Raw genomic sequence first — 23,535 nt, forward strand, 5'->3', positions numbered from 1 at the left:
CAATCGAATCTGCCATCACAACTAAGTCATCCGCATATGCGAGACTGCTTATTTTGTGTTCACATATCTTAATCTCACCCAGCCAGTCTATTGTTTTCAACATATGATACGTAAATAATATGAACAACAGTGGAGACAGATTGCAGCCTTGTCTTACCCCTGAAACTACTCTGAACCATGAACTCAATTTGCCTATTTTATGCTAATTTAATTATATTTTTGAGAGTGACAGCATATTGATTACTATTAGTAGATGTGGTGAAGAAAATCAAAGAGACTGATTACAAGTGGAAGCTGGTGTGTTGTGTAAAATGTCTGACACTGGAGTCGTCTTTGACTATAGTTAGTCGGCAGTGAACTCTTGGTGTGTGTTGACGGTAGAACAATGTGCAGGTCGACATTATAAATATTTGATAGTGAACAGGAAAAAATGAATTATGTTACTACTTCTTTTTATATAAACTTTAAGAAAAAACCACATTTGAAGGAATGGTATTTGAAGCACCAAAAATGAGGCAAATGCATTGAACCAGGTCATTTCTGCAGCCGACATAACTGCATTGTGTGTGTGTGTGTGTGTGTGTGTGTGTGTGTGTGTGTGTGTGTGTGTGTGTGTGCGCGCGCGCGCACTTTTTGTTGTGCCTATCTACGACTCGGCATCTCCGCTATATGGTGAGTAGCAACTTTCCTTTTCGTATGATTGTTACAATCCATCCTGGATTTCTATTGTTTCACATCATATGAAAACTTTGAAGTAGTTAATGTTAATATAGACTAATAAAATTATTTCCAGAATGTGAAAGTTACTGATACTTTTTGAACACACCTTGTGTGTAATGCTTTTGTACAAAGGCCATTGACACTGATTAAAGGCAAGAATGACCAAAAATCGAGGAACAGATTCACAGATATTGCAGAACAACCACCACAGACATTGCTCAGCAGATGCGCAACTCAACAGGCAATGGTCATTCCATCGTCCGAGACGATCCACAACACCGGAAATTGTGCTCACACTGGGTTTCACAATCACTGTCACCTGCATACAAAGGCGCAACGTGCGTAGCACCTCCGTATTTCATAGAGCATTATTCCACCCAAGACAATCAGTTCCTAACCCAGTCCACTACGAGTGATGGGAGAGAGATCCATCACTTCACATCTGCAATAAAGAGTGTCTACGGGATGACATTAGACCTGCTTGCCTCCGCAAAAGAAATGAAAAGTTTCCACCGGCAGGAGAGGTCACCTCCAGTTTCCTTCGCCTCCGAGTGAGTTGTGCACGCAAAGTTTATCAATCAGGGTAGTATCACCAGTGGCAATTTGTACTGTGCGACGCCGACATCACTGAGCGAGCCATAAGGAACAGAAAACACAATTTCTATCTTTGGGTTTATCTGCAATCAGTGTTGTATGTCAACCTACAAAACATCCATAAGTTAAAGGAGAAAATGTGAGACATTGGTGGCAAAATGCAAATGCAGTCTTGTCGAGCTAGTCATAGCAAATTTCAGAGACAGGAGTACTTGCATGGCAGCAGAATGGAGAGGGCCATGTGCCTGGCCATTTTTGTTAACTGAAATGGGAATGTGTGATGAACATGTTTATGTATCTTGTTAATGGGTTACGAAAAAAATTAAGTATGTAATACTACCAGAATGAAGAATGCTCCTGTAGTAAAAAAAATAAATTAATTAATTAAAAAAAAAAGACTAAAAAGAGGGGGGGCGCAAGTATCTGGTAGCTTCCAAGACATTTAAATTCAAGACATGTTGACACACTCATGCTATTTTGCTTGTTAATATCAGTACCCATTTCATGTAAGACTTAACATGATGCATTGTAAAAGGATACCAGATGTCATGTCATACAGCATGACACGCGCCATCATGTCATCGAACACAGCATTTTTCATGTCATGCAATATGATAATGAGTTAAGTGTAGTATGCACAGATCACGACCTTGGGATATTTCCTACTACAGATGCACCCTCACTCTACAGATGCACCCTCACTCTCTGACAGCTCCTGTTAGGCAGGCATCATAGTCTCTAGAAACACACAAATTTGTGTGCATTTGTTTTTACATCTCTCACCATACCTGTAAGAGCGGGTGGTTCTCTCAGACCTCATTGTGCTGGGGAAGTAGGGTTAACTTACCTTTTCTGCTATAATAGGAACATTTTTCATTCTAGTTTGAAACTTCTACTTTAATGTAACTGTGATGTTATGCTGTCACACCTTGGCAACCAATTAGTTTTTGTTGACTGGCAACAACTGATCTGGTATTGGTTTTTTATCTTTTGGACCATGTTGCTTATATGGTGGCAACAGATAAAGCTTTCATAAAATGACAGGACACCCACAATTACAGGCATTTGTCTGCCTTCTTACAAAATTCAAGCAAATTCGGTGAAGTATGTGCTTTCAATTTTATTGTAAGAATGCATTTTTTATTTATTCGCTTCACTTTAAACCGTTTCCATGGATCCAATTCATGTAAGAACAAATTTTACACGCTGCATTTCGCTCGCCTTCGAACCATCATATCCCTATAACAGAATAAGATTATTTGATGAAAAACTTACATTTTGACTCTACCCATTTATCTACTATTGTTCAAAGTTTGGATGTGCCCTCCTCTACTACTATCCAGAATTTGCTTTTGGCTATTGCTTCCGCAGCTTAACTTCACGCTATCTGCCACATTCCCGATGGGTGTGAACCCTTCACCACCTTGGCTTTGTGCATAACTTCGCACACAACTTAGCGATAGTATCTCCACGTACAATGAAGGCTCCTAAGACTGGCCGTGGTGTTGTGTGTGCTTCGACATTGGTACCAAAAACTTTCGGTATCAGTTTCCAGAACACTACTCAATATTTACTGCAGAGCTCTTCGTCCTTCACGCAGGACATCAGACACAGGCTTTTTAACTGTGTCGTACGCTCAGTCTCTCTCAGTGCGCTTCAGAGCCTCTGTGTGCTGTACAGAGTCCATCCCTTACTGCAACGGATCCAGGGAAGCTTCCACTTACTTGCTGTTGAAGACGGCACTGTGATATTCATGTGGGTTCACCATCACGTAGGTCTGAGGTCTGATGAGAAATGAGGCCACTGACAGCTGCCGAGATTGCAGTCTTCCTAACTCGACATGCTCTCTCTCCCATTCCTTCAGCTGATCGTGCTGTCTATCCGCAGATGGCATCACTTTGGCATCACTGTTGGTCTTCTCTTCATGGGAACAAGCTCCGGGGAATTAAACCTCTCCCAACAGCTTTGCGACCACCTCTCAGCTCTCTCGTCATGAGGAGATCACTTTAGCTAGTTTGTGTATTGGCCACTGTTTGTTGCTATCATCATTCGTTAAGTAGTGACCCACCACTCTGCGCTCACTAGCGTCAACATTTGACGGTCTGCCATTTCCTACCCGGATGCCCTTTATTTAGCCCCCTTACACTCCAGAATCTGTTTGCCAATTGTTTATCAGCTGTTTTAGTGATCAACACATACGTTATTTACTGTGTTTTACTTTTAACCCACTGTAGCAATACGGCAAAAACATTTAATTTTTCATTTGAAACCACCGCCGCCTCTGCAGCATATTTTGTGGATCTTTCTCCGAAGGGAAAGACCTCATTTTTAGCTCCGTATCTTTACAGCGATTCAGCACGTGTATTCACTTTTAACTTGTTTCACTTATTAGTGTTGTAAGGTTATGACAGTGCTGCTAATGACCTCAGCTTTTTGTGCCCTAATAAAATTGCTGAAAGTTTGGAACAATTCATACAAGTTTGTAACATAGAAGCAGCATGTTTCATAAACACCCCAGAAAAAGAACGTAAAACCCAAGTGAAGCAACACTTTTTCAAATGGTTAAAACTTATATTATGCCAGTCTGATACACCAGTGGACCGAATTTGAACACTCAGTCTCAGTCCACGCCAAAGTTATTTAAGGGTGACTGCTTTTGCATGTGAGGTCCGAATGGTCACATACAAATGGTGCCATTAGTTGAGCATTAATTTCAGCCTAACTAAAACCTTTTGCACAAGGAATTAATCAATCTGCACAGTTTGCCTGAGTGTCAGCTCCAGTTCATCATTCAAACATTATTTAATATACTGTAACATAGTTACAAAAGGCAGGTGTCCAAATGGTTATACGAATGACTAATGGTCTGGGTTGAACCAAAAACTTTGTACCCCACGTTCCTAGCTCAAATTTGAACCTAGCAACAAGGGGAGAGGGGAGGGATTGTGATTTTACGTGCAGTCATTTGTGGGTCTGCACACAGCCTTTTCAAACACGTTTGTTACAGTGCTTCCATGGGAAGCTTTAATGGCATATCCAAACTAGCACACTTTTTTAAGGACGCAACAGGTTACTTATTTTGGTCACAAAAATTGCTGTATCACCCTCACATTTGTTCACCTTTGTAGCAATTCTCCACGTAAAGCACGTGCCGAGTAGAATACTTACAGAAGACATTGCGGTCGATGATGTAGGCGTCCGAGATGCCGACCTTCACCGGGTGGTGGTAGTCCGCTATCTCCTCGACGGGCAGCGGCACGTCGCGGTAGACGAAGACGATGTCACCCGAGCGGTGCAGTGTGAGCTGGAATGAGAAGCCGCCCACCTCGGCACGGTCCTGGAGGTGCACATTCTCCCACTGCACCGTGAACGCCGTGCCTGCAGACGCACACACAGTTACCTCAAGCTCCAACTTCACACATCACACGGCCATTACATTTTCCTTTGTTCTTTTCTTTAAATGAAACCTCTACCTGCAGATAGGTGTACAGGGCGTGGCAGAATTAACCACCTTATTTAATGTACATATTCTGGTTTGAAGGAATTTGTGCAGGCTGCACCCGAGATGCAAGGAGCCAAATATACATAAATCAATTTACCATACAACTAGCTGACGAACCTGGCATTGCCCGGCTACTCATTTTGTCATTTTTCTATTAAAAATTAAAACAAAAAAATAACAGTGTATCTAGTAAAGTATAGAAAAAAATTTAATTTCCACACATTTATGAAAACACTTGTGACTACAGGAACCCACACCATGAACTATTTGTTAAACAGTTGCACAAAGAAATATGCATGTGTAAGTTCAATATTCACATTAAGAAACATGATCCCCGACAGCTTCTGTATGATGGCCACAACTGCTAAACATCTCTACAACACAATTTTATAACCATCTCTATGGCAAGACTGACTCTGCTATCGTCTTCACCTAGTCATTTACACTTGGTAGTGGAAAGATGTCAAAAAGAGCTGCCCCCATGCCAGCGAGTTCCTTAGGTTGACTTGACTGTATAAGTGTCTTAGTAGTGAAGAATAAGAGTATTAAAACTTCATATATAATTCAGCAGTTTTCTGTGCATCTCTATGTTTATTATGCCATATCTCCTGATGTGAGTGCCATAGAAAGATGTAATTTCATAGTTTATTCAACAGCATATGCAGATACTGCCTGCAAAATGTGTTGCGAATAGTGTTAGAAGGAAAGAAGTAATGAATTTAAATGTCATGCATGATGTGGCAGTTTTTCATGAATTTCATCATGACACGATGTCTAACAAAGGTTCTTACTCCCACAGCGATTGTTGCCTCACAGTACGTGATTTGTGTACAAAATTTGGTGGAAATCGATCAAATGGTTTAAGAGAAGATGTGGAAAACCAACACAAACACATTTTTATAATATGTTTGGATGCCTGAGATAAGGGTCCAGTTGCAATTGGAGACCACCATCAGAGCAGCCAAACTTAACAAAATATCCTAATTTTGCCAAAATCAATATGAAACATCTCTGTGGCCATATTCAAGGCTTTGACTGCCATATCTACTTGGTTTCTCGGAGCACGTCTTATCTTATTCGTTCTCTTAGGATGTGTCAAACTGCAATTTCCCCTGATTTGATTCAGTACAACCTCATTAGTTCTTCTATCTACCCATATAATCTTCAGCATTCTTGCTCAGCACGAACTTTAAGAAGCTTCTTGTCAGTTCTGTCTGAACTGCTTATTGTCAATGTTTCACTTCTCTATAACACTACACTAAAGACTAATACCTCCAGAAAAAAATTCTAATGTCTAAGTTGATATTAGAAACTACCAAATTCCTCTCTTTCAGAAATGTTTTTCTCACTATTGCCAATCTGCATTTTATATCTTCCCCGTTACTCTGCTGACCAAGTAGATAAACTCGTCTTACACTTTTAGCATCTTATCTCTTAATCTAATTCCTCAGCAATGCCCGATTTAATTCGGTTACATTATATTACTCGTGTTTACTTTTGATGATGTTCATCTTATCACAACTTTTCAATACATTACCCATTCCTCTCGACTGCTCTTTCAAGTCCTTTACTGTCGCTGACAGAACTGCAGCGTCATCCACAGATAAGATTTTCCTTTCTGCTCCACAAACTTTCATCCCCTTTCTAAATTTCTCCTCTGTTTCCTTCACAGCTTGCTCAATGCAAAGTTTAATTAAAACAGAGGTTAGCCTACAGCCCTGTCATCCTCTTGAACTACTGGCTCCCTTTCATTTTCTTCAACTCCATAGTTTCTCTAGATGTTACAAATTATCTTTCACTCCCAGCATCTACTTAACAGATGCATAAAATAACAGTTCTGAACATGTTAGTAAATCACATTTTATGGGCTAGTCTTCTAAGTTTGTCAAAAACAACTTTTTGGTGCACAAGTCACTATTTTTAACACTTGATTAAAACAAAAAATTGTTAAAAGCATAACCAATGCTACAAAGAAATATTTTATGAGAACAATGACCACACAAGTAAAACCTAATGCCATTCACTGCACGATCTGTCAGTCACTCAATTTTCTGCTCCGCTCACACATTTGTGCAGTACAACAATATACGACTACATTAAAATATCTGCACCCACCATTATCCAAGTACTTCACGAAAGACTGGTCGGAGATGCTGGTGTCAAAGTTGGCCATGAGCGGAGCGACGTACTGCGTCGCAGCCAGCCACGAGTGGATGAAGTCGCCCATGTAGACGAACCCACCCGTCGCCACTGTCACGTTGCGCACCGGGTGCCCATAGAATGGGAAATCAAAGGACAGCTGCACCGTCTGGAAGGCAACCACAGACTGTCACATTCAGTAGCTCGGAAACAGAACCTTTACATTCACCAATAAAACTGATCTTATGAAGACAGCGCCAATTTTTATAGTAATTTTTAACACCATATTTACCAAAATATATGAGGATCCTCATTTTTTCCTTAAGAGGGTTGTTGAGAAAAATTCTGACAAATTAAAATTACAAACTGCTATACTGACAAAGTACAGGCTTGGAAGTTAACTCTGTATCTATTGTAAACTGATGCCATTTATTGACAGTCTACATTTTGATAAGCCACGGGGAAATACAACAAACAAAAGGAAATGGTTTACGTTAATTTTTATCTTTACCCTTCTAGCTTAGTAAGCCTGTTGTCAGTGGTACCCCTGTGTTTAATCATCATTATCCTAATAGCGGATATAGAATTTAATTGATGAAAGGAGAAAATATAAAAAAGCAGTAAATGAAGCAGATGAAAGGGAATAAAAATGTCTCAAAAATTAGATCGACAGGGAGCACCAAATGGCTAAGTAGGGGCAGCTTGAGGACATACGTAAGGACGTAGAAGTATGTATCACTAGGGGTAAGTTAGATGCCGCTTAGGAGACCGTTGGAGAAAAGAGAATCACCTGTACAAATATCAAGAACTCAGGCGGAAAACCAGTTCTAAGCAAAGAAGGAAAAGCAGAAAGGTGGAAGGAGTATATAGAGGGTCTAGACAAGGGTGAGGGCAATATTATGGAAATGAATGGGGACAAAGGTGAAGATGAAATGGATAGATATGATATTGGGTGCAGAATTTGAGGGAGCACTGAAAGATCTAACTCGAAACAAGGCCCTGGCAGTAGACAACCTTCCATTAGAATTGCTGATAGCCTTGAGAGAGCCAGCCATGACAAAAACCATCCATCTGGTGAGCAAGATGTGAGCCAGCCACGACAAAACCCATCCATTTGGTGAACAAGATGTATGAAACAGGCGAAATACCCTCGAACTTCACGAAGAATATAATAATCCCAATCCCAAAGAAAGCAGGTTTTGACAGATGTGAAAATTACTGAACAGTCAGTTTAATAAGTCACGGCTGCAAAATACTAACGCGAATTCTTTACAGACAAATGGAAAAACTGGTAGAAGCCGACCTCGGGGACGATCAGTTTGGATTCCGTAGAAATATTGGTACACGTGAGGTAATACTGACCCTATGACTTTTCTTAGAAAATAGATTAAGGAAAGGCAAACCTACATTTCTAGCACTTGTAGACTTAGAGAGTATTCCAGTCAACACTATCAAAAGCTTTCTCTATCAAATTCTGAAGGGGGCAGGGGTAATATACAGGGAGCAAAAGGCTATTTACAATTTGTACAGAAACCAGATGGCAGTTATGAGAGTCGAGGGGTATGAAAGGGAAGCAGTTGTTGGGAAGGGAGTGAGAGGGCTGTAGCCTCTCCCCGATGTTACTCAATCTGCATATAGAGCAAGCCGTAAAGGAAACAAAAGAAAAATTTGGAGTAGGAATTAAAACTCAGGTTCGCCGATGACATTGTAATTCAGTCAGAGACAGCAAAGGACCTGGAAGAGCCGCTAAACGAAATGGACACTGTCTTGAAAGGAGGATATAAGATGAACATCAACAAAAACAAAACGAGGATAATGGAATGTAGTCGAATTAAATCAGTTGATGCTCAGGGAATTAGATTAGGAAATGAGATGCTTAAAGAAGTAGATGAGTTTTGTTGTTTGGGGAGCAAAATCACTGATGATGGTCGAAGTAGAGAGGATATAATATGCAGACTGGCAATGGCAAGGAAAGAGTTTCTGAAGAAGAGAAATTTGTCAACATCAGGTATAGATTTAAGTGTCAGCATGTCGTTTCTAAAAGTATTTATATGGAGTGTAGCCACGTATGGAAGTGAAACATGAACGGTAAATAGTTTGGACAAGAAGAGAAAACAAGCTTCCGAAATGTGGTGTTACGGAATAATGCTGAAGATTAGATGTGTAGATCACATAACTAATGAGGAGATGTTGAATAGAATTGGGGAGAAGCAGAGTTTGTGGCACAACATTGCAGAAGAAGGGACCGGTTGGTAGGGCATATTCTGAGGCATCAAGGGTTCACGAGTTTAGTATTGGAGGGCAGCGTGGAGGGTAAAAATCGTAGAGGGAGAACAGTAGATGGATACACTAAGCAGGTTGCAGTAGGTACTGGGAGATGATGAAGCTTGCACAGATAGTGTAGCATGGAGAGCTGTATCAAACCAGTCTAAGGACTGTAGACCACAAAAACAACAACAACAACGACAACAACAACATGGTGGAAATAAAGTATGCTGAAACAGTGAAGTGCAGCAATGCTCTGCCCTGTACATAAGAAACACAACAAAGCTAACTGTGGGAATTATAGAGGAATTGCACTGCTGTGTATAATATATAAAGTATTAGGAAAAATCATGGCTTGGCGGTTAAGACCACATGTAGAAGAGTATCTAGGAGACTACCAGTGTCGTTTCAGAACTAATAGATCTACTAGAAATCAGATTTTCACTATCAGACAGATCCTTGAAAAAATGTTATACTTCTAACATCGATGTCCACCAGCTGTTTATTGATTTTAAACACACTTATGATAGTATCAAAAGGGATCAACTTTGGAATGCAATGCAAGAGAGAGAGAGAGAGAGAGAGAGAGAGAGAGAGAGAGAGAGAGAGAGAGAGAGAGAGAGAAAAGAGTCCCTAACAAATTGATAAGATTGTTCAAAAGGACTTTGAGAAGAACAATATGCGAAGTAAACATCAAGGGCACTTTATCGAAGGCATCTCAAGCAAACCGAGGACTGAGGCAGGGTGATGTGCTCTACACTATTCTGTTTAATGTCGCCTTGAAGAGAGTAACGCGAAAGACACAAAGCAACAACCCTGGGGGGAACACTGTTCAATAGAGTGGCTCAGGAGCTTGCATATGCGGATGACTGATTTGTTATCCAGGAGGGAAGAGGACGTGGAAGAAAAGCTTGAAAAACAGAAAGATATTGTGCAGATGGGGCTGAGCATCAATCAGTCAAAGACCAAGTACATGTTAACATCTAGGAAAAGATATACCGTATTTACTTGAATCTAAGCCGCACTTTTTTTCCGGTTTTCGTAACCCAAAATACCGCCTGCGGCTTAGAATCGAGTGCAAAGTAAGCGGAAGTTCTGAAAAATGTAGTGGTGCTCCCACAAGTAACTTCTGCCATCAAATATATGTAGTGCTATACAGGCTTGCTTTGCAGGTACAAAGAAAAATACTGGCGCCAAAACCTCGGCATAAAAAAAAGAGGGGGAGGGGGGGAAGAGAGGGGGGGGGGGCGGAAGAAGTGCTTTTTTTTCCTCCACCCCGAGTTTCAACCACTGCATTTTCATACATTATCCAGCAAAGTAAATACAAATTCCGTATTGTTCATCTTCGAATGTAGCAGCATTTCAATGTACTAAGAAAATCCGACTGGCAAGACTGTTTGAGGTTTTTGACAATATGGCCAACTCTACATTCTGAATTTTTTCCTACCTGTAAGAAGAGATGGTTGCTAATAGGAACTTTTATGAATTGTGAATCACATACAGTATTCTCTTCACTGTAAGAATAATACAAATATAAACATTTTGCCATGTATTCTTTCATGTTTGCTGCTATCTCATTCAAATCCTGTCTGCCTAATAAACTACGAAACTAGAGTGAGACAACAGCAAACGCTGAAGTATCTAAATATCATGTCATGTTTACATTAATATTATTCTTATGCCTAATAGTGATACAGTCAGAAATGAAGCACGGCAATTGCCTAGCTTTTAAATCTAAGATGACTAATTTCTGTGCAGAATGTAATGTACTAAAAGGCGTCTGCAAAGATTTTCAAACGGAGAAAATTTTTCACTAAACTCTCGTTCAGAATACCTATTATACGCAGTCTATTATTTGGTTTTTGTTGATCATTATCAAAGAAAGCAGCAGTGTAAGTGACAGCTAATGGCAAGCAGTATCTTGCCATTGGTTCGCTAATGAGATGATTCCTCTCTCTTTTTTTAATTGTAAGCGGCGGTAGCACGCACAAAAGCAAGCCATGCCGCGAGCGGCGACAGGCCGTAAGCACTCATTATCAGAACGCGACGAACAACGCATGACAGTACAGTAATGCATTTTCAGCTTAGAGTGACGTAAACACATATAACAAAGAAAACGGCAGTTAGAGATCAAAGAAAAATAAGCAATCAATTCAAACCAGGCGAAGCACGCGAAAAAGGAAGGGTACCCGAATAAATACGGACGGAGAGCCTGACACATAGCAATGGCTACTTGGTAAAGGTTAACTGTTAAGCTTACGACTCGAACCAAACTACTGTAGCTGTATAGTCATCCGTTCGACCTCAATTGTGTTTCACGTTACAAGGGACCAACTTTGTTTCGATTTGGAGGGGCGCTCTAAAACTTTTCTCTCCCCTTGAATTTCGAGTCTCAGATTTCAGGTGCGGCTTAGATTTGGGAAAATTTTTTTCCTCGATTTCGAATCTCATTTTTCGGGTGCGGTTTAGGTTCGAGTAAATATAGTAGTGAAGGAGAAAGTAGCACGACTTTGAATGTAGAAAAATATGAACGCTGTCAGAGCTGTAAATATCTCGGGTCACTGGTAACTGAGAATAATGATAAGAGAGACAAAATGCATGCAAGGATTGCAGCTGGTAACAGGAGCTACTTGGCACTGATTAAATAGTTTTAAAGCAAGGAGTCTTAGTACGAATCTGAAGCTGACACTATCATACAGTAGGTAGACCTTTGGTGATGTATGGTTCAAAGAGACCTGGAACACTATTCCAAGGGCCAGAAAACTGAAATAATAATATTTCTTCATATCTGTGGGAATCTCTACAAACAGAGCCTGCCGAATGATGCATCCCCTCCTAACAGCAGTCACAGTACGGGGCAGACTCAGCCGATGACACCTATTCACGTGATAATGTCGACTACCGGTACAAGGGGAGCCGGCGTCGTACTTACGCTGGCCCGGCGGTGCGACTGCGACAGCATGGGGTTGACGTGCACCTCCTTACGGTTGGCCAACTCCATCCACAGCTTGTGCGCCAGCGCCGCATCCGTCACCGTCGTGCTGTTGTAGTACAGGTGGTGATCCTGAACAAACATCAAGACGACTTCAGCAGATGCTTCAAACAAACACCCTTCTACACTTAGGACAACTAGCTTCTGTCCAGCATAAAGGAAACAGAAGTCACACACTTGACTGAAATGTGTAATGTGGCTAAATGGGATGGTGTAAACCCAAGGAGATGCCGCATACTTTGCAATCTTTACACTAAGTTACATATCTGCAGAAGTTTCAATTGTTACGTTGCTTGCTTTCTGGAGTTATGACAAGTAACCAACTTTTTATGAAATTAAGTGCATAACAAACAGCTTCAATAAATTCATGGAAGGACTGTACAATATCTACAAACAAAAAGTATGTTAAACCAAATGTATACACACATTGGGAACATTCTTAGCAATTTTAATGTAAAAACTGGATTATTTAGTCATACTGAATTCAGACAAGTTGTGACAGTCAGTCAAGTTAAAATCTAATCTGTTTTATGAAAGCATATAAATTTCAACTGTAAGTTTAGTTATGTACAAGTTAAACAATACATAGAAAATTCTGTAATTTCTGCATGTTATGTAAGGACAGGTGCTAGTAGCCACGTTTGGCCAGTCTTTAACCAATTTTGTGGGCAGTAAATCCATGTCAGTTTTATCAGTGGTTTGATATCATAAAAATGCATTTTGTTGCATTTCAAGTACATTATTCATTGGTGAACAAGTCACAAATTGCTTGTCAATACGTAATGACAGAGCCCAGATGATATTTTAAATGGTAGAACTCAAAACTGAGTGACACACCTCAAAATGTGTGACAATTAGCATGTTAAGCAACTGAAACACAGCAGCAAAAGCTGGTCACATTTTAAATGGGCTACTACACGAGGGTCAGTTCAAAATCTTCCCATACAGAATTATTTGCCTTGCTGTAAACATGTGTACTGTGTAGCTTCTCCACGTACCTCCCATCTCCAAATCTTGAACAGCTTTTATTAACTACCTGAAAGAAGACAGCATTCCAGAAGCAATGAAATATGAGGTGAGGTGCATGCGGCCAAAACAAAGGAAAGTGGAATACAGAATGAGATTTTCACTATGTAGCGGAGTGTGCACTGATATGAAACTTCCTCGCAGATTAGAACTGTGTGCCCGACCGAGACTCGAACTCAGGACCTTTGCCTTTCGCAGGCAAGTGCTCTACCACCAAATGAGCTACCGAAGCACGGCTAACGCCCCGTCCTCACAGCTTCACTTCTGCCAGTATCCGTCTCCTACCTTCCAAACTTTACGGAAGCTCTCCTGCGAACCTTGCAGAACCTGCACTCCTGAAAGAAAGTATATTGCTGAGACAGGTCCTGAGTTTGAGTCTCGAAAGTGGAATAGTTCCTTTTGGTCTAAGACTTGAAATAAATACTTTAATTTTCACCTTCTCATTTCTTTTATGTGAACTGAAATGATCTTTTAGCATTATTGGCTAGCGAACAACAATTTGGGTTGTGGAACTCCCTGGACTAAGTCTTTCTAACCTGATGGAAAGGGGGGGGGGGGGGGGGGGGGGAGAGAGAGAGAGAGAGAGAGAGAGAGAGAGAGAGAGAGAGAGAGAGAGAGAGAGAGAGAGAGAGATCACCAAGGAGGCTTGTGTGCTGTGTGACCAAGTCGGAACTCTTACGTCTGAAAAATGATGTCTATTCAAATTTTGCACCATTTGCATAAGAGTGACACTAACAGCGCTATGGAGGATGTAAATCAGGTTGGCTTTAAATATCCACTTAACCGTTGTGCTCATTATTTTCTTTTAAGATTGGATGGCGGTGTGAGTTGATGTTAGTAAGGAATCCCTTTAAGGCAACACAGATGCTACTATGAACACCTCACCGAGTTTAAATCGGGTCTCGTAATAAAGCTACAAGAAGATGGATGTTCCTTCTGCGAAATAACAAACACGCGGCAGGAATAGAGTCACTGTACACGACTGCTGCCAGAAGTTGTCACGAGAATCTACTGTCGGAAGAAGACAGCCATGTGGCACTACCGAAGGGAAGGCCACGCGTTCGGCATGTGGCCCTGTCGCATTGTAATGCATCTGCAGCAGCAGTTGGCGCCAGAGTGACAGCAATTTGTTACAAATCTGTTGCTTTGAGGACAACTCTCAGCCAAACACCATATAACGTGCATTCCACTGACCCAAAACCATCGCCATTTGAGACTTTGGTGGTGTCAAGCGACAGCTCACTGAAGGGCGCGGTGGAGGTCTGTCGTGTTTTCTGATAGAAGCTGGTTCTGCCTCTGTGCCAGTGATTGTCTTGTGTTTTTAGGAGGGGCCAAGTTGAGGGCTTGCAACCAACCAGACCGGGTGCTAGATAAACTGGGACTACACCTGGAGTTACTGTCCAGGGTGCTATTTTGCATGACAGTGGGAGCACTCTCGTGGTTATGCCATGCACACCGACTGCAAATCTGTATATCAATCTGCTGTGCTCCCATTCATGAACAGCATCCCACAGTATTTTTTTCCAACAGGATAATGCTCACCTCTGTTGTAAGCCAATGTACTCTTCTTCAGAGTACGTTGCCTGCTCAATCACCAGATCTGTCTCCAACCTAGCAAAAACGGGACACGGTTGGATGACATCTCCACCATCACACACAAACAGCACTAACTGTCCCTAAGACAGGCATGCAGCTCCACCCCACAAATTGACGTCTGGCACCTGTACAAGACAGTGCAGGCCTCCATTCAACACACTGGTGGTTACACGAGCTACTGATGTACCAGCAATTCACATTCACTTACATTAACCTACAGTCTTGCAACGTTACTCAACTATGTTACCTAGACAACAGTATTTCTGAAGTTTCATTACTCTAATTACTCTTCGGTGCTGCATTTTTTTTCCTGTTAGTGTATTTCACACTGCTTACAAGGGAACCTCCCCATCGCATCCCTCTCAGTTTTAGTTATAAGTTGGCACAGTGGATAGGCTCTGAAACACTGAACACAGATCAATCGAGAAAACAGGAAAAAGTTGTGTGGAACTATGAAAAAAATAAGCAAAATATACAAACTGAAATGTCAATGCGCAAGATAGGCAACATCAAGGATAGTAAGAGCTCACGAGCGCCGTGGTCCCACGGTTTAGCGTGAGCAGCTGCAGAACGAGAGTTCCTTGGTTCAAGTCTTCCCTCAAGTCAAAAGTTTAATTTTTTTTATTTTCTGACAATTACCAAAGTTCAGGCACTCTCACATAATCAACTTCGCTCTCCAAAATTCCAGGACATGTTCAGATTTGCTTGGACATATGCAGCATTTGACGGTCTACACACGGAATAATTTGAAAACATTAAAAACATATATTTTGATGGAGCACAGGGAAAACTGTTGCATTCATTTGTTGCAGTTTATGTGACAAACTATTATGTTTTCATCACGTTTTTGGGAGTGATTAACACGCCCATGAGAAAACCTAAATCGGGCAAGGTAGTTTACCCATTCGCCAAGTGTAGAAGTTAGGTTGGTCGACAATATATTCCTGTCATGTGATGCACATGCCATCACCAGTGTCATATAGAATATGTCAGACGTGTTTCCCTGTGGAGGAATCTGTTGACCTAGGACCTTGCGATCAAATGTTTTCCGTTCCCATTGTAGAGACACGTCCTTTCGTCTACTAATCGCAGCGTTTTGCGGTGCGGTTGCAAAACACAGACACTAAACATATTACAATGAACTGAAACGTCAATGAACAAACGGATGGACCATTACTTTGCGAAAATAAAGAAAGTAAACTTTTCACTCGAGGGAAGACTTGAACTAAGGACCTCTCGTTCGGCAGCTGCTTATGCTAAACTACGGGACCACGGCGCTGCTGAGCTCACATTGCTCTTGATGTTGCCTATCTTGCTCATGGACTACTCAGTTTGTATATTTTGCTTATTTTTTTCATAGTTCCACACAACTACTTCGTTTTCTCGATTGATCTGCGTTCAGTTTTTGAAGGCCTACCCCCTGTGTCAACTTCTAACTAGATCTGAGGGGGGTTCCCTTTTTAGATGGTTCGCACATCTATGATGAAGGTGAGATGAAGGAACTAGGACAAGACAAACAACTAGGACAAGACAAACAACTAGCCCCGAACAAAGAAAATCTTTGACCTGATCAGGAATGGAGCCCGGGACCCCGCGATCTAGAAGCTGTGATGTTGACCACTAGACCGTGAGCTGTGGTTTTTCTGTATCCAAAAAGGTATTCCTATACCACAGAAATGTGTTAAGTTACTGAAGTATTTTGAATGTAGAACCTGAGTTTCTCAAACTTTCTTGGAGGGTCCCCACGGGTAGCTGTGGATATCGAAGCACTAGTTCTGGGATGGGGAGGTGTGCCAGCCCTCATATTGAGGGTCAGTTTGCAAACCAGCTTTTATGCTGTTTTTAGGCTGTTTTACCACACCCCAGTCTGCCACCCAAGTCCCGGCACCATTTGATGAAGGGGTAGCTGCCTATCCTCTTAACGTGCAGCCCGAAGATGCGCTATGACCGTGGTACATAGATGACCGTGGAACACAAGGCATGAATAATCCATAAGTCATAAAAACAATGGAAATTATGTTACCCTGAATGAAGTGTACAGCAGAAGATGAGATCTTTTCTTGTGAACCAAGATATACCTATGTAAGGAATAATGTATACTGTACCTACATATGGAATAAGATATACCTACGTAAGGAGGAGAGAAAAATACATGAAAATTTAATTGAAGAAAGGCTTCTGTCATTTAGTTGGTTGCAGATGATAAAATCCTTGTTGTTTTAGCTTATAGTGCAGCCAAAACTGACAGGAGAAGTAGTTTGATGTAACACAGCACTTCAGAACAGAGTAGGTAGGTCCAAAGGAGAAGAATTACAAGATAGATTTGACCACCTTTTATTCAGTTCCATTATGGAACATATGCGAGAAAATTGTAAACGTAGACTTATTCCACATCAGAAACAAGGCAGGAATTGTTGGAGTATGCATACTCCATCCCAGAGGGTAACAAGGTGTTGACAGGAAGGAGGGGCACCCATTAAACGTGCCGATGGCGGACAAAGACATGAGAAAAATAAAGGAAGATTTTTGGCAGACTTTAATGAACAACAGGGATAAAAGTGTTTGGCTAAAGAGTCATTTATAAAAACAGAACCTAGCACGAAAGTAATTTTAATTGTCGGTAGTGTACATGCATTATTTAACATTTCTGTATTTTATATTAGTACTGAATGTGTAATATCTCTGCCATAACAACAACAACAAGAGCCATCTTGAGTCACTAATTACAACTTTTTTATTGCAAAACATGGAGTATTTTGAGTCCTGTCTTCAGTTACTTGTTTGTCTTTTTCTAAAAACAAGGTTACTACTGGTTTGGCTAAGAATACATATGTATATGTCAAGATGGCATGTGTGTGACTACAATTTTTATATAACTAAGACAGAAGCAAAAAGTTATTTACTGTTTCCAGCTGTAATTATATAGTTTTTAAGCACTGAAATTTTATAAGCATACCGACTTTTTATCTCTCTTGAACGTATGTAAACGAGTTTCAACCAAGTCAAAATATATTTAGATATCAATATGAATATATTATTACTGGTACATAGATGTCATTCGCAGGGCAAAAAAATATTTCGGCACGTCAGATGTGACATTATGTTGTAAAAAACTTCTTAACAATTAAATTCTTGCTTCTTTAGGAAAAATAATAAAATTTTGAAACTGCTGAAAAAGCAGTGGCTGTTAAAGTAATTTTGTTCATTTAACTTGTTTTCAGAATCACTCTCTCCATGTAAGTGTAACTAATTCAAACTTTCTACCATTATTGTGGCGAGGAGGGGGCGCGGCATGTGCATGGCCATGATTCGTGAATGTGGGATCAATGTAGATTCGTTTCCACCATATGTGAATGTTGGGTTCATGTTGTACATTAACAATTGCCAGTTAAGAAATTTATGGAATTGCTTGTTTCCATGTTAACATAATTTATTTAGTCCTTAAGAAGCAAGAATTTATAGCTTACAACCTTTTAACAACATAAGGTAACATTTGATATTTGCAGAAATAATTTGTTTTGGAAATGACATCAAAGTGCAAATACAAGATCTTTGTATCTTCTAAGAAGTATCAGCTTCTATCTACGATTCCACAATGACGACACACATTTTTGGAAATGGACAAGGGTAAATCAATAAATTTGAGGTACAAGACCCTGGTCCAGAACAGACTGGGTCAGAAGTTTTAAACGAAAATCGTTCCGATACCTCTCACAGTGGAATACACGTACCGGTACTGTAGTAGCTAAAACTGCGAGACAGGCACTTTTCTGAGGTGTTAGTATGGACCAAAACAAGAAAAAGAATGTAACATGGGCAGTACACGATGTGTGTTTCAGAGTAGCAAAGCTGAGCAAGTATTCATACTCTTACAGAAGATGCTTTAGAGCTCATGTTTACTGGACTTCCTCATTTTTGACCATACTAGCACCTTTGGAAGCTGTCTACCCTACAACCTTAGCAACGACAATACGAGTGCATGTACTGCACCATCAGAGGCATAAAAAAAAATTTTCGCTTATAACTTTCGGCTGTCGTTTCCAGTACAGAACCCCTTACCTCAGATTGATACATTTACTCTTCCACATTATCCTTGAAAGTTGATATCGTGGAATTTCCTTGTATGTGGTAATGTTACACCTTTACATTTGGATATTCTGACCTACTTCAATTTTGTTTACAAATGCACTGAGAGACCAAAAATGTGTACACACATGTTAATATATCTAGAAATTCTACGCCTAAAAACAATGCAACTACTGCTGGAAATCCCAAGCAATTCTCTTGTTTGTCTTGGTTATATAAAAATTGTAACCACAGTGTATGACACTTTAATATACTTACGTCTTCTTAATGGGATGTCATACATTGAAAAAGAAAAAACCTCTGTATTTTACCATTTTCTAAACACCTTCCTACACAAGTCTTTGAATAGGTGTGGTGAATAATGTCACAGGGGGCTCTGATTAATTTGTCATTGAATAAGATTCAGTCACTATTCAGAAACAGTACAGCCAGTCCAATATGAGACTAAGTGTTTTTGTATTACTGACTAATTTGTTACTAGTAAAGTAATTTGTGACCTGCAGTGCAATCAAAAAAAGACAATACACATACTTTCACTGGAAATTAACTTGAGCATTGTCACCTTCGTTATTAAAATTGTTTAAGTAGCTCCTCACATGTCATCTACTGGACACAAAATGAAGTTGACAGTTGAGGCAGTAATGTCACAAACTACTTTCAGTATGAAGAACGAAAAGGTGCCTAGGGATTCTAAGCCCTACAACATAAATAGTTGAAGCAAGAAGCAAAGTAACAGGACATGAGCTACAAAACTGTTTGAAGGATGTTTGCAAAAGAAGTCAGTAACCCAAAATGGGAATATCCTGCAGTTGTCTGTCTTCTTTCTTGTCAAGGAGAACAACGCACAAATTACGTACCCATCTGCCTACTCTCCATAATGAGTGACACACTCACTACATTCATCACCAACTACATACAATAAAAACCATTGTATTTTAATCACGAAGTGTAATCTGAAAGTCATTACCAAAATCACAGAATTCCAGCGTGATGTACAAAATTAGCTTCAGTTGGCACTGATACACTTCTGATAAGCTTTTGACTGTTTCAACAAAATCTGTACTGACCAATGATTCAACCTGTGTTAGTGTACTGATGAATCTATAGATATCAGTTCTACGACAACCATTTGACTCCATCAGAACTGTGGACATTTCACAGTTCAATGAGGAATCAAGTGTAGAAATGGCTATCATCTACGGCCCTACACCCATGCACCAACTTTTTGGTCTTTTGAAGCGGCAAAAAGGAGTACGAATATACGGTAGCCACACATATATGGACAATGTGTGTGTTTGATAACAACATTGTCCTCTTTGGTTCTAGAAAAGACAATCTTTCATTCATAGTTTAAATTTAGTACGGTGAATTTTAAAGTAAACCTCAAAGTGAATTACATTAAGACTAAAATGATGTACAATTACCAATACCATAAAGGAGATCACACAAATTAACAATGAAGTTGTGGAACAATCTCTTAGAAGTTTTTACGTGGGTCTGTTAACGTTAATGACTTTATGATCAGCAAACAAAACAAATCAAAGATTAAAAATGGTTAAAGAGAGGTAAATACAGTTTTCTGAACAGTGTCTGAACATAAACTGGCCATTTCAGAAAAAACGTCGCTCTGTATCATTATTATTGGCTTATGGCCGTGAGATCTCCATTTTTATTGTGGAAGAAACAGACTGGCAGCACAGCTAACTCTCGTGTCTTTACACAAGAAAGCCTTGATCATTTTTCATCCTATTTAGCTGACTTTTCATCAGCTCCCTCTCAATTTACCTGACTCAACTTTTAATCAGCTTTCTACAATTCCACATAACTAAACCAATTCATCAGCTTCCAATTACACCAGGACAAACCAACCCAAATTTTTGTCAGCTTTCAATGACCTCGCTCTTCCACTCCAATACTTCGCCACATTCCACCACCAGAGAGCAACCATACTTATCAACTTCCATGACCCACCCACACAAACTAATTTTCATAAGGTTCTTCCATTAATAAACCAATCACGTTTTCATCAGACCCCACCACTAAACCCATCTACCCCAAACAAATTAACTTTTTGCCAACTTTCACTATCTAACCCAACCAACGCAATTTTTCCCATCAGTTTCCAACACTACTCGACTGTCAGACACAATCCCTTCTCCATCCTCCTATTCAGGCAGTCATCACTCCTGACCAGAACATTTAAATAGTCCCCGCTTTCGGGACAGATGTCCAATTGACAAGCAGATTCGTACCTCGTCGGTGCGGCTGATGTTGTGGCTCTTGAAGGTCTGGTTGGTGAAGATCTGCGGGTAGCGGTCCGGGTCGTTGCTGTCGTCTGCACTCGTAGCCGCCTCTGTCTCCGTAACGGTGCCTGAAATGTCTCTTGGGGGCTGGCCGCCGGTCGCCGGGACAGGAAGACCTGCCGCACCTGCAGCCGCCGCCGCCGTCGCTGTCGACGTCTGCGTCGGCAGGATCGCGGTGGGCACTGAGCTCTGGGCTGACGTCGCGCCACCGTCGCCACTGCGGGCGCCGGAGACGGCAGTGGCCGCCGTGGGCGCGGGGGGTGCGCCGGACGCCACGGTGCTGCTGCTGCTCACGTTGGTCGCGGAGGTTGCCGAGATCGTCGTCACGTTCCCAGCCGCGTTCCCCATCTCCGTCACATTGGCGGCCGTGGGAGCAGGACCCGCTACCGACAGCATGCAGAAAACCGCAAGTGTCAGGACGCTACAATACAGTACATGTGATTAAAGCTAGCACAGGCACACGCTTAAAGCTATCCTTGCAATGGACACGAAAGCCAATGTAGACATCACTTTTCCAACACAAAAACAGGAATTTCACGGAGAGGGGCACTACCGAGAGTGAAAGCCGTAATCAGATGTGGCCGATTTTTGTGGCAAGGTGAGTAAGGTGGCCAAGGAGATGCAAGATTGTTTTCTGTATCACAAGCAGAACTTAGAAAATGCCATATAGGATAACATTGTCTACAGTTGAAAACCATATTTAATGTGCTGTTTAAAAAAAACTGACATACAGTCAGGATTTCTCCAAAATTCTTTGTACACAAAGTTACAGCAAAATGACTGGTAGGGTCATATCATTTGTTAAAGGCTTTTCTTATTGCAACATGTATTCAATAGGAGTATGCTGCTTAAAGTCACCGGCGCACTGATTACTTTTCAAAAAAGCGTGATTTTGGAATTCCTGTGATCTCCAGCCAGATGACTTAATTTGATGTAGCTCTCCATGCTGTTCTATCCTGTGCAAGACGCTTCAGCTCTGAATAACTACTTCCACTTAAGTGGATTTATAATCTGCTAACTGTATTCATCTCTCTGTCGCCCTGTATCATTTTTCTCTTGCACATTTCCCTCCAATACTAAACTGGTGACCCTTTGCTGCTTCAGAATATGTCACAGCGACTAATCCCATCTTTTAGTGAGGTTGTGTCACAAATCTCTTTTATCCCCAATTCCATTGAGTACCTCCTTAGTTACATGCTCTACCATCTACTTTTCAGTATTCTTCTGTAGCACCAAATTCTATTCTCTTCTTGTCTAAACTGTGTATAGCCCATGTTTTGTTTCCATTTAAGGCTACACTCCAGACAAACATTTTCAGAAAAGACTACCTATTCTCCTTTCAAAACACTGTCCATTCTGTTCAACTGCTCTTCCAAGTCCTTTGTTGTCCGAGAGAATAACAATGCCAGTGGCAAACAGCAATCCCTCCCCTTCAGAATAATATCAGAAAAAGGACAGATTGCTGCTCACCATAAAGATGACCCATTGAGTTTTACACACACACACACACACACACACACACACACACACACACACAGAACACAAAACTACCTCCAGTAGCTCCCACTGCAATCCGCTCTTGAGGTATGCTTGCCCGTTTGAACGTGTGCACGAGTTTTCTTTGCTGAAGAAGGCTTTGGACAAAAGCTATAATGTGCAACAATTTTTTCCACTGTGCCTGCCTGCAACTCAGCAGGTCGTCCTTACGGTGAGCAGCAACCTATCCACTTCCTAATATTGCTGAGATTCCAGCCTGGAATTTCCACTGTTTGAATATCATCAGAGAGAAGCTACAACCCTGCCTTTTATGCTCCCTCAAGTCTCAACTACCATCTTGCTTCCACAACAAGTTGTAAATAGGTATATATGCAAAACCTACAGTTTTAAGGTATAAAACAAGTATCCGTCATTTATTAACAGCAGAAATTATGCTACCAAAAACATTAAAATTTATTACTTTTCTGTAAAGACAAAAACAGTCTAATACTGCACTGCAGTTTAAGGTTCAAAGTTCCTTAATAAGCATAAATATTTTTATGCCTGCTACAAAATAAAATAAGTAGCACTAACTTTAAAACATCAACAAGAAGCTAATCAATAAAAATTCGTACCTAAACTTTGGTGCTGTTTGATTGGAATCAGTCATTAGGTATAACATACGTATCTGACGCAGTCAAGTTTGTGGATTGTCGGACAGGTATCTACCACTGATAGTTCAGCTAGGATTTCCTTCCGAGTCCACTGGCACATTGTAGAAATGTGAACTCGTCTCTCGGACAGAGATCTTTTCTGACTATTATTTTTATAATGTG

The 23,535-nt window shown here is 40.7% G+C and overlaps 1 protein-coding gene across 3 annotated transcripts in view; it reads right to left on the reverse strand.

Annotated features, from left to right (window-relative positions):
* LOC126295210 (plexin domain-containing protein 1) overlaps positions 1–23,535 on the reverse strand; it is a 1,111,099-nt gene that overhangs the window by 762,901 nt on the left and 324,663 nt on the right. For 2 of the 3 annotated variants that reach the window (XM_049987547.1, XM_049987548.1), the window contains 4 exons: positions 21,173–21,606; positions 12,153–12,284; positions 6,932–7,124; positions 4,483–4,692 (listed from right to left, as the gene is read on the reverse strand). The exons of the other annotated variant lie outside the window; for it this stretch is intronic. In XM_049987547.1, the coding sequence (XP_049843504.1) occupies positions 4,483–4,692; positions 6,932–7,124; positions 12,153–12,284; positions 21,173–21,606 (969 nt within the window). The remainder of the gene's footprint in view (positions 1–4,482; positions 4,693–6,931; positions 7,125–12,152; positions 12,285–21,172; positions 21,607–23,535) is intronic. 3 annotated transcript variants of the gene reach the window in all.

Source organism: Schistocerca gregaria, chromosome 11 (assembly GCF_023897955.1).
Source record: "Schistocerca gregaria isolate iqSchGreg1 chromosome 11, iqSchGreg1.2, whole genome shotgun sequence".
Classification (NCBI taxonomy): domain Eukaryota; kingdom Metazoa; phylum Arthropoda; class Insecta; order Orthoptera; family Acrididae; genus Schistocerca; species Schistocerca gregaria.